Source organism: Grus americana, chromosome 5 (assembly GCF_028858705.1).
Source record: "Grus americana isolate bGruAme1 chromosome 5, bGruAme1.mat, whole genome shotgun sequence".
NCBI classification, from domain to species: Eukaryota; Metazoa; Chordata; class Aves; order Gruiformes; family Gruidae; genus Grus; species Grus americana.
In genome coordinates, this window is record NC_072856.1 from 9,088,418 (window position 1) to 9,100,580 (window position 12,163).

At 36.0% G+C, this 12,163-nt stretch overlaps 1 protein-coding gene across 1 annotated transcript in view; it reads right to left on the reverse strand.

Annotated features, from left to right (window-relative positions):
* CCDC73 (coiled-coil domain containing 73) overlaps window positions 1-12,163 on the reverse strand; it is a 101,634-nt gene that overhangs the window by 24,345 nt on the left and 65,126 nt on the right. Inside the window, 2 exon segments of the mRNA XM_054828612.1 lie at window positions 4,556-4,635; window positions 6,312-6,447. Coding sequence (XP_054684587.1) covers window positions 4,556-4,635; window positions 6,312-6,447 — 216 coding nt within the window.

Genomic DNA, 12,163 nt, shown 5'->3' on the forward strand with positions numbered 1-12,163 from the left:
CCAAACCCTATAAATTAAATTGAATCTGGAAAATAATTTTATCAGTTTTGAGGTAATGCCAAGAAAGAACGATAAAGCTTTAAACCCATTCCTTTGCTGTGTTGCTAGCAGCCAACGCTTTAGGGGGACAGTTTCAGAAACACTTCAAGCCCAGGTAAGCCAAGAGTGTCACAAAAGAAACAGTCCTGCTCCTTATATGTGTTTTCCTTTTGCCAGTTGATTGAAGCTAAAACTTACTCCATTTTTTTGGTAAAATATAGTTTTGATCAATACAAAATTTTCATTCTACTTTCCCTCTAGGCCACACAAACACCTGTGCCAGCATGAGGTGGTGGTATGGGACTGGAAAAGCAGCCAGCGCAGGCAGATGTAACCACTTACCAAGACAGTGCTGATACCTTATGCAAACTTTAAGTGTATCCAAAACTACAACTATATCTTTTTGGTCTCTTCCCTAGATCAGTGCAGCTCTCTTGTAGTCTTTCAGGCTTTGAGCAGCATAGCTGCTTTTTAAAGGTTTGTTTCATTCTGCTGCTTTTCTTAGTCAGATTTCAACACAACCATTTTCATAGTTTCACTAGTTTACTTTTATCCATAAATGTGGAAAAATAGTCACTAACTTCATATTCCCAGAAATAACAAATGTGTGAGATTGTCCTGGTCTGAGTCAAAGTAATGGCTGTGATAAGAGCTGACAGCCAAATTAAGATTTTAGGACTAAGGATAGTCATTCCCTCTCTAGCACTGAGGCTATAGAGGAAAGAAGTTTGAACCCACAAGTTGTCAGAGCTGTGAGAGGTCAGTCAAGTCTCCAAGGCAGATAAAACCAGCTTTATAAGTTGTCCCAACTTGTGCTGCAGATACAATGACTTGTTTCAGCTATACAGCAAGCGAAAACAGCCTGGTAAACCCTCTTCCAAACTCTCCTAAATATCAAAGTTTTCTCATTGCTTTGTGTCTCTTGTAGGTCCCTTCAGCTCTGGAACAGATACATTCCCCAGCCAGGGGAAACACCTGACTGCTTTAAGATCACATTTGCAGTGGTTAGGCTAAGAACAAGGGAACCACAACAACACCAAATTAGCTCAGGGCACTTCTTACTGGGTCCAAGCACTTCTTTTTCTCTTTTCTTACAGAGTGATCCAAAAGATGAGCCCGCAGCCCTTCACAAACAGAACAAGTGCCATTACAGATATAGTTCAGATATGCACACTCTCACTACATAATTTTCCAGAAATGTTTTATAAGCAAACTGTTGAAATAGGGAATATTGAAAAATGGGCTGTATTTTTTTAACTATATTGCTCATTTTTTATTCTGTTTTCACAGAAATGCTGCATTTTGCAGAAAAAGGAGTGTTTTCCTGTTATATACAAGTTTTATTAATAAAACTATATTTACAAATAAACAAGCCCCCACTTTTTTTAAAGAATAATGCATTGCCACAGCAAAGTGCTGCAGCACTACGTGAAAATTAAAAGGCTAAGAAATTAAATTCCAGTTCAGTTTTCCACTGACATTCACAATGGGATGGTCAAATACTAAACAACCAATAAGAATTTCAGAAATAACCAGGATAAAGGCATTTCCTGGTGAACTGAGAAAGCCAGATTAAGTTTCAGTTGGCCCCTTCTTTTGCTTATCTAACAGTATTTTATTTAAAATGCATCACCCATGACCTTAAGAATCAAGAGCACAGCTGAAAAAAATGGATCAAGCAGTATGTTTGATTACTGGAGTACATAAATCACTATCAGTTTCTCTTGCACACCTCTGTTACTCACAAATTTCACTACGTAAAATTTTCTTAAATGTTTTTCTTTTCTTACCTCTCAAATTACTTACTCCCAGAGAATTTTAAGTAATGAATTATTCTTCTTGTTGGTTTCTTAGCCAAAAGCAAGACATCTAATTTACTGTGATTCTTAAAAATTTCGGAAACTCCTTAATTTTTATATTTACTACATATTACAACAAGGATATGCTGCACTTCAGATGAATGTCCCACTTTTTGTCACATAAAAATTACAATTCCTTTAAAAAAAGGAATTTTACAGTTGAAGTGTACCCAATGCACACAAGACAAAGTTGTCCTCGGACCTTTATGGCTATAACGATATTAGCATTCTAACAAATACAGCTTTTTTTATAGAGGAAAGTTATCAGCACTGACAACTTCCAATATTTTTCTGTTGCTATTCCATACATCAAATATTTCAGGTAAATAGGATTTATATATAAATATATATAACCTATAATTTCAATTATGTAGCTAAATAAACATTTCTAAATGCCATAAAACCCAATTCTGATTTAGAAATCAATTTGAAAATTTTCCAGTGTTCTGCTTTACTGTTATTGTGTTTCTCATTTTTTATGATGATAGGAGTTCTGAAATCTTTGAGATCAAACATTCACTTCAAAACTTGATCTTTTGGACACTGAGGTTTATTCTAGTATGTAACTAAACAAATCTAGATTGAAGTCATGATTAATCTTTACTGTGGCTGGTGTATCTTCATGTAATAATTATAAAAATTAAGTAAAGCACAAGAGAAGGTAAGAATGAAACAATTGAAAAAATCTTAAACTGCCTCTATTTCAAGATAAAATTTAATTTTAAGTCAGGCATCTAGAGGCATCACAACTCAACCTTAACAATAAGAAACTGTGTGCTCTTAAGAACGAAAACCAACACTAGATTCAGGAAGACTTTTCAAGTACTTCTGTACCTTCAAATCTCCTTTTTCAGGCAAACAAAGATCATGGTAGGTAAACATCCAATTTTGGATCAATTTAACCTAAATATAAAATGGTCACAGTCCCTTCTCATTTACAAATTATCTTCCCTCCATCCCCTCTCCCGCCTCTTTTTGTTTTGCAAAAAATTTACAGACTTTGCAAAGATTCCATGGTAGTCCAAAGCATTCGTCTGGAAGCTGGGGATTAACATCAAGCCAAGAACAAATGTGTGTATGTTCCCTACCTAAAATCCTCAGAGAATCAAAGGGAGAAAAAAAAGAATAGAAAGAGGACATATGAAAAAGATGTGGTATGGGAAAATACTGAGTTTACAGGACAATTTTGATTTCAGAGGATCCCTTTGCTCTTCTGTCAGCACTTAAGAAACAGCTCAAAGGGAAAACAGAACTTTATTCTTCCCAAGATTACCTTCATTCAAGAGTGCAACTCAGAAACATACCTGGCAAATAGTAGTTTCTGCATAGATGAGGGCAGAAAAGAGCTTAATGGCCAGACAACTTTGTCCATAGTACCACTAGTATCTAACGTCTGTTTCCCTATCGCATAACTCTCCCATTTCTGATGGAGATTCAGTTATGCTTTTTATCCTACGTTCAAGCTACCAGTTTCCTTCTATGGCAACTAGTCTTCATGTTCTGTCTTTGACTAAACTGAAAACATCACTACTACTTTTCTGTATGTATTGGGTCTGGCTGAGGGGGAGTTCATTTCCCCAGAGCAGCCCCTCAGCGCTGTGCTGTGTAGAAAGGTGTTGGTAACAAACCAGGGTTTTGGCTGCTGCCGAGCAGCGCTGGCACAGCACCAAGGCTGTCTCTCCAACATCCCCCCTCACCAGTAGGCTGCAGGTGGGCAGGATCTTGAGAGGGGACAGAGCCAGGACAGCTGACCCAAACTGACCAAAGGGATATTCCGCACCATATGATGTCTGCTCAGCAAGAAAAGCTAAGAGAAAGGAAGGGGGTGGGCATTCATTATTACGACATTTGTCTTCTGGAGCAACCACTACACATATAAAAGCCCTGCTTCCCAGGAAGTGGCTGGTGATCACCTGCTGACGGGAAACAGAGAATAAATCTTTTGTTTTCCTCTGCTTTGGTACGCCACCTTTGCTTTATTAGCCTTTATCTTGACCCAAGAGGGGTTTTTTCCATCTTATTTTCTCCCCACTGCCCCCATCCTGCTAAGGAGGAGAGTGATAGAGTGGCTTGGTGGGCACCTGGCCTCCAGCCAGAGTCAGCCCACCACATCATATCAGATGGGAGAAGCAATGACAGCACAGGAAGAAGAGAGGTTGCTAATAATTAACAAGAAACAAGTAGGACAATGTAGAGCCAAATAAAAATTCCCAAGTTACAGAAACTCTTCAGAGCTGCTCGAAGTTTGATTGGCTTTCATCTGAAGTATCTGTGCATAACAAGGAAACAGTCTGCTCTGGGGAAATGAACTCCACCTCAGCCAGACCCAATACATACAGAAAAGTAGTAGTGATGTTTTCAGTTTAGTCAAAGACAGAACATGAAGACTAGTTGCTATAGAAGGAAACTGGTAGCTTGAATGTAGGATAAAAAGTATAACTGAATCTCCATCAGAAATGGGAGAGTTATGCAACAGGGAAACTGAGACATTAGATACTAGTGGTACTATGGACTAATTTATCCATTAGTCATAGCATGAATAAAAGTTCTGCTGCTTGTCCACTACTTAATATACATCATATACATAAATACTACAGCAGCTTGTAGAAGACCCAAAGAATCCCACTTATACATTCAGAAATGCGTACTACACTTACTTCTTTCAGATTACTTATTTCAGTCTCTTGTCTTTTATTCACTGATGTTAGTTTCTTATTGAGCTGTATTGCTTCCTGTACTTTAAACAAAAGTTAAAACATTAATATATATACTGTCATATTTGAATATTTGATTTATAACTGCAATGTATGTGTATACAATTTATAAAATAATTAAAGATCTTAATGGAAAGGAGACTAAGACTGAAAATATGACTCAACTACTTTTTCTGTATAGTGTAAGACAATGCTGGAGGATTACATCAGGTGGTACCAGTTGTTCTATACCTCAAACAACGAGTTAAGACTTTTCTGTATATTGGTTTGTTGTTTTTTTTTTTAAAACTGTAATTTAATTTTTAGTGTCATTTGGTGTCACTTTATTAAGGTCACTTCTCCATAAACTCTTAGTCTTAGTTCTGGTTTTTAACGAAGGCTTTGCTTGTAATTTTAATTATTTTTAATAATTAATTTTCCTCTTCATTCACTCTTAATACTTTTTCTTTATTTTCTCAAAAAGCTTCTGGCACAACACTTGAATACAAGAACTCTAGACACTCCACACACAGAAAGTTCTTTTGTTTTCTGTTAAATATGATAAGCATCATGGGGAGTGATGGACAACAGCCTTACAATACAATAAGCAATTTTTCAGTTTTATATGAGAATATGTGCTTAACAAATTAAATACTTAAGAATGTAACAAATAACTTCTGATACAACTTAGGAAAAAAACCCACAAAAACAAGTCATGTGTTCACTCTCTATCTTTAAAATACTAATACTGGGACATTGGTTAAGCAATAAAGTTTTAGATTTATAATAAAATCGTGGTATTTTCCCTATACAGCACTATAAAACATCAATTTTCACTTTCTTGGTTCCCAACCTACTGCTTTAATACAGCAGATAAAGAACAACAGTTTATCAATGTAAACAATTTGCATAAAAAAAAAGGCTCATATACTTTCTGCCTAACTTTTTGACTGACTGCAGTTTCTTGCTAAAAATTTACAAGTTACCTACATGCCTATTGCACATTTTACATACTGCAATGCAAACTGAATTCTCTCTGCAGTAGAAGACACACTGGTGTTAAACTGGTAAACAGACTAGCTTCTTGAATAGAAACAGTTAGTAACATATTTAATCTTTCTACAGGTTCATTTTGCAATTACTGATAAATGTAAGTAAAAATATGGCAAAAAGCATTTATACATGGTTCAAATAGTGTAAATACTGAGAGTAAATATTATTTTTCCATGAAATTGCAAGAAGACTTTTCTGTATCTGACACAATAGAAAAGCCCTGTCCAACGTAAATAAAGGGAAAACACAGCAATGTTTTATCTAAATTTGGTTTTAATATTAAATATTACCCTATTAAAAATTTGAATACAAAAAGTAACTTAGGTTACTGAAATATCACAAATACACATAGAACATGTTACCAATTTATTTAAACTAGATCTGAAAAATGATTTGGTTTCAGGCAGGAAAAACCTCCAAACTTATAAGCTTTAGAATTTGAAAAGTTTTTTGGTGTTTTGGGATTTTTTTTTTTGTTTGCTTGGGGTGTTGTTTGGTTGGTTTGCGTTATAGAACTACTTCTCCTTTTCTTTAAAAAAAAATAATACTTATTTTTATTGACATCCTGTGTATGTGTTTACTATTTTTCTGAATTTTCAAGTGTCTCCAACTCAGTATTGTCAAAACACAGCAAAAACAAATGCTGGAGGACATAAGACATACATACCACTGTGTTCTAGTTTTCCATGAACACCTTTTACGATTCCAAACTGATGTGCAATAGTAGCATAACACCTCTCCACTTCATTCAGTTTCTTATGATGCTCGTCTTTTGCTGTTAAGTGCATATGTAATTTTTGATCCTGTTAAAAATGTAAATGAAGCACCTATTTAATGATAGTAACTAGCATGTATAAATCAACTCTCCAAATGATTTTTATCACAATAGCATAAATGCAAAATCATTCCCAGAATATCACAGTTGTCTGTTTCCTATCTAATGATTAGTTCCCATTTCCAGACAGCACCTCATTCCAAACACCTTCACCTGTGTGTTAGATCATCAAAAAAAGCACTTTAACATATTTTCATATATTGTCCCATGTATTTAGGAGAACTTTCATGTAAACATCTGCAGAACTCTCTTCCAAATCTTAAATCCGAAGTTTTCCTTTGTTATGTGTCAAACATATTATTTAAACTGCCATTGTATTGTGAACATAGCTTAACATGCTAATGCTGCCTGTGGTTTATACTTGTCCTCCTGCACTGCCACTCAGTACAGCCTTGCATTCTCTCATTCCTTTGATGTAGGATGTGCATGCAGATTAATGCAGTACCCACCCCACATCAGCTATTCAGTACCTGCCCATGTCTTTGGCTGTGGGTTTTAAAACAATGCAGTGGCTTCAGCAGCTATATATTTGTCCCAACTGTAGTATTAAACCAAATATACCATGCTCTCAGGTCACAGCAACACAAGAAATTATGGGACTTGTTTAAAAATTCTAGACAGCTTAAATCACAGCTGGCACAACCAGTTGTCCCAGCACCTTCATAGAGAAGCACAGGGCAGAAACAAGTAAATGGCTGGAGACAGGTAAGAGTAGGAGCTCCTTAAACTCTGGCAACAGTGCTAGTGTACGCATCATGAAAATAAGGCCTATATATATATTTATTGTCTCCTGTTACAGAAGTGATCTATTATGCAAACAGTGTTCAGTCTTCTTTGTAAAGCCACTAGTAAAAGTACTTCCTTTTGTGGTCTTAAACACCTTCTGGCATAACATGGTTTCAATCAACAAGGAAAAGTTTTTAAGCTCTATTGCAATACAAACTCAAAAATAATGGCTGTATTTTCAATATAGGATTGTTCAAAGTATAGGACCACTATGATAATCAAGGGACTGGAGCACCTGACATGCGAGGAGAGGCTGAAGAGATCTGGGACTGTTCAGCCTGGAGAAGAGGAGACTCAGGGGGATCTTATAACTGTGTATAAATACCAGGTCAGGGGAGGAAATAAAGACGACAGCCAGACTCCTCGTAGTGGTGCCCACTGACACAAAGTGAAATACAGGAAATTTGACAGGAAAAAAATTACTGTATGGGTGGTCAAACTCTGGAACAGGTTGCACAGGCTACAGAGTCTCCATCTGTGGAGACATTCACAACCCAGCTGGACTTGGCCCCATGTGACTGGCTCTAATTGACTCTGCTTTGAGCAGGGCAGGGTTAGACTAAGCCATCTCCAGAGATGCCAGACAGCCTCATCTATTTCCATTCTGGGACTGGTAAAAATGACATGGTGCAAGAACAGTTAGGAGAGTATTTGTGTATTTGACACAAATAAAAGAATTTCAACATACTTGCTAAAAACCAGAAGTGCATCAACTACTTCTAAAGAGTAGTGGTGACTTTGATTTAGATTAGTGAAACTAATGCTGATTAATACCTCATGCTTACCAGAGAAATGTAAGTGATCTTATAATGAATAATTATTAATTCCTCAGTATCAATTAGCAGTTGTAATATCTTGAAGTACAATGAATTCACTGCTACTTTAAGATTATATATCTGTAGGGGTTTTTCCTAACTACTTTTGTAAGCATCTGACATTTTATTTTTACTTCTATTAACATCGTGGCCTAAGTAATATTGCAATGAATCCCACATGGTAAGTAAAATGTATTTAACTTTCATGAATTTTACCAATCCCTCTTGTTTTGTGAGGGGGTGATTGAAAAATACATATTCACAGGAAATTATATTCAGTGAGACATGCCACTGATTTTTAAAAATTATTTGTTACCCTTTCATATACACCAAGTTTTTTGTGTTCCTCTTTATATTGTATTTTTGTTAATAGCTTTGTAGGTACTATTCAGTCAATTTTTAAAGTAATTTTCTCTGAAGAGACTGAGTTAAATTAATTCCTCAGAAAAGATATCCATTTATTTAGACATCTAATCTATTTCTAATCTACAGTAGAGCAACACAGCAATTAAAATGAATTGGGCCAAATTCATTTCTGTGTATAAATTCAAGTTACACAAGGATGAATCTGGCCCAGTCTGGCTTCCGTAAGGTTCCATTTCCATACAGTAACAAATGCAATACATGTCCAAGCATCAGAGGATAATAAAAGCTGATAGTAATCAAAAGAAATGACCAACATAAGGCTAGCAAAACAGGATATACCGTACAAATTTCTCATGTTTTATAAGGTATGAAATTAAACACACTACAGCAAATGGAAAGCCATAATGGAAGCACTGGTAAAGAAACATCGCCACTTACAGAATCACTGCAAGGAATGTAGGTTGTGAATGTTCCTATAGTTTCTCTTTTTCCCAGTCATAAGTAAATTGTTGAAGAACTGTGCTTAACTAATGCTAGAATGTGGATTTTACAACAAAAAAAAATAGAAAAGAAAAGCTATATTTGTTTTTCCCGATAGTCATTCAGGTGTATTTATTCTGTAAGAGATCGATGAACAGGAAGACATCGCTAATTTGAGACTGGAACAGCTTATGGCAACATCTGAGGTTTTTCACACTTTCTTTTATATGGATTTTTCTTAGTGCTGTCTCAATTTCTTTTGTAAGTCAGCAAGACAGTGTTAGTTCCTCCTCCTCACTAGAAAAGTAGAACTGTGCTTTGTTATTTCCCAGGGCTCTTTCCAATGAGAAAAGGAATTGGCTTGCTATAGCCTCAAAAGTTTTAAGAGCTTACCACTTACCTAAATATGATTTTTGATGGCAAGCTGATCTCTGGGCTTAGTGCACAGTAAAATAAAAGCAGCCTGGCTTGCCTTTTGACACCCTTCCCTGAGTGCGTGATTCTTCTGCTCACAGTGAAAAGGTCTTAAAACATTCTTCCATAGAAGACAATCAAGAAACACCAGGAAACACTGCAGGATAGGGAGGGTATGACCCTGGAGTTGGAGTGAGACCCACAGAATCTTGGTTCTCCTTCCTAATGTCTGATACTGCAAGAAGAGGAATTATTGCCCTGCCCTCCACCAGTAATAAAGATAAGCTGGGATGGGGAGTAGAACTGATTGTGGCCATATGGTTTGTTGAGGCACAATGATTTCTTGGTGGAACTAGACCAGAGAAATAGCTCAGGGTCAGGTAGGTGACTGGAGGAAGACAAAGAAGGAATTGCTCATATCTCAAAGATATTCTGGAAATTGAGTCACTAGTCAGAGTTACTCAGTGAAGCAGAAGGTGGTAATTGGGAGGCGAGAGTGTCAGAGAAACAAAGGAGATGTAATGGCATGGAGACCTAAGGCGAGATCATGTGAAAATTATGCAAAGGGTTACCAATTGTAAATCTTCAAAACAGGAATTTTTTTCCACAATAACTCCTTTAGTTCTTCTACTTAAAAATAATTATTTTTAATTTATAATGTATCACTGCCTTCTCACTGTATTTTTAAACAACATAGTATAATTACAGACAAATTCCTAAAAAACATGGAAAGGAAATAAAAATAACATCCCTATTTTAGATTATTAAGAACAAACCAACTTTAAAACTTACATTTATTTAACATTTTACAGGAATTAATTTTTCATTCATTTGGCAACTACATCTGTATTACAAACCTAAATGGTGGCAGGGAAGCTCTCGGGAAATGCCTCTATACCATTGTTAAAGTATCCCTGATACATTTTGGCCTATGCCAAGTAGCACTCACGTAAGCAGTTCCCAGGCACAGCTCAGGAGATTGTCTGCCGGGAACGAAGCAGGTTATTTGGATGCAGCTTCCCTCATTTGAAGAGCGGTAGAGTTTAATCAACCTAGACCATTTCATATCACTTGACCACAGCTTCACTAAACGGTCTCACAAACATTTAGTTTACCAATATAAACTCAGTGAGCAAGTGAAACTAGACTAATTACTAGTCATTCACAGAGGTAGTCACCCCATCTACTTTACTCATTAACACTGATACACTGAATCACTACCTTGTAGACAGTGATGTCTCCCCATTGACTACAGAGATCTTACACTCCAAATTTGATCTTCTGAACTGCACACAAGATTTGGTCTCTAAACCAGCCAATACTAGCCTTAATCTCATTTCTTCTTTCATATTTTAGCATGATGATAAATATTTAAGATTTGGGTACTGCAGAAGACAAATAACTCTAAATGCTCACTCTCTAAGACATGTCCATGATCTGCCAATGCAGGTTAACAAGAGAGCACATGAAATTTTATTTTTTTTTCTACTCTACATCAGCTTTAATTCTACACTCAGAGAGTTCTAGCATTCTACATTGTATCACTTGCCAGGAAATCAATGAAGGAGGAAACCAAGACCTGACCAAGGCCATTTTTCTCCAGTTATTTCATTATTTCAGCAGCAAGAAAAAGAATACAATACAGAACCCACAATGAAACTTATTCTATCAGACAACTAGCTTTGTTGTAATCACCCTGTATCCTCCTGGTTGCATGAGTGCTACTGCCCACATGCAGTGAGGTGCAAAGTAACTACACCACAAACAATAATCAACACTTATTGTGGAAACAAAGGAAAGATGGAAGAAAAATAAATCCTTTATTTCTTTGTCTCTATACAATCTTTCAATATGAAATGAAAACTTCCACTGTTTCAAAATTCTAGCAGATATCATAAGAATATTATAACTACAGTTTTCACAGAAACTTAACTGGATAGCATGCTAAAATGTGGTGTATATAAGCAATATATTAACATTGCATATGCTACACTAAAAGAACAGAATTAAGGGAACAAACCAGAATAAAATGCTACATCAATAAGGCATGATCAATCCCCAGCACATACGAAAGCTACTTTTCTACCTGGCAGGGTTTCGAAGGTGCCAGATATAAACTAAACAGCACATCTGCTTACTTTCAAAACACTAGCCAGGGCATGATCTAATCTGTCTTTAACAAACTTAAAATTAAAATAGAAATGGGTCTCAAATAAATGAATGGTTTGGAATTTCATCCATTTTGCTTTTTAAACATTTTGCCATTTGTGATAACTAAGTCTACATGGGCTACTAGTACTTTGATCTCTAGAACATACCATTTATTTCAGTGCAACTACTCAAGGAGTAAAGTTGGTAGAATTTGACCCAGTCTAAACCTGTATGTATTAGCCCGCTAGTGCGTAAGGTTGTAGGAAAGAATTCACTTCTCTTTACCTTGTGGGTTTTTTTGTTTGTTTGTTTTCATCATTTCATATCAGAGCATCTTCTATAAATATGGCCATGCCACACATGTTTAGTGCTGCATGCAAAAGAGGATTTCTAATGTCTTGTCCCCTACTCAACAGCATTTAATAACCATACTCTGAATCAGAGTACCCCAATGGTTTCAAAATATTCAAATAATCAATTACTGAAAGAGTTTATAAACATAAGGAAGATATTTAAGCAGCACAGATGTATTTCCAGCTTATAGAAAAGGTGCTGCAATTTAAATATTCTCATTCACATGGAAGACTGAGCGTGCAAATTATGAAAGAAAGGTAATGTGAAGTGACCTACATGTAAGTTCAATAATTTTGTATATTTTAGACACATTTTTAG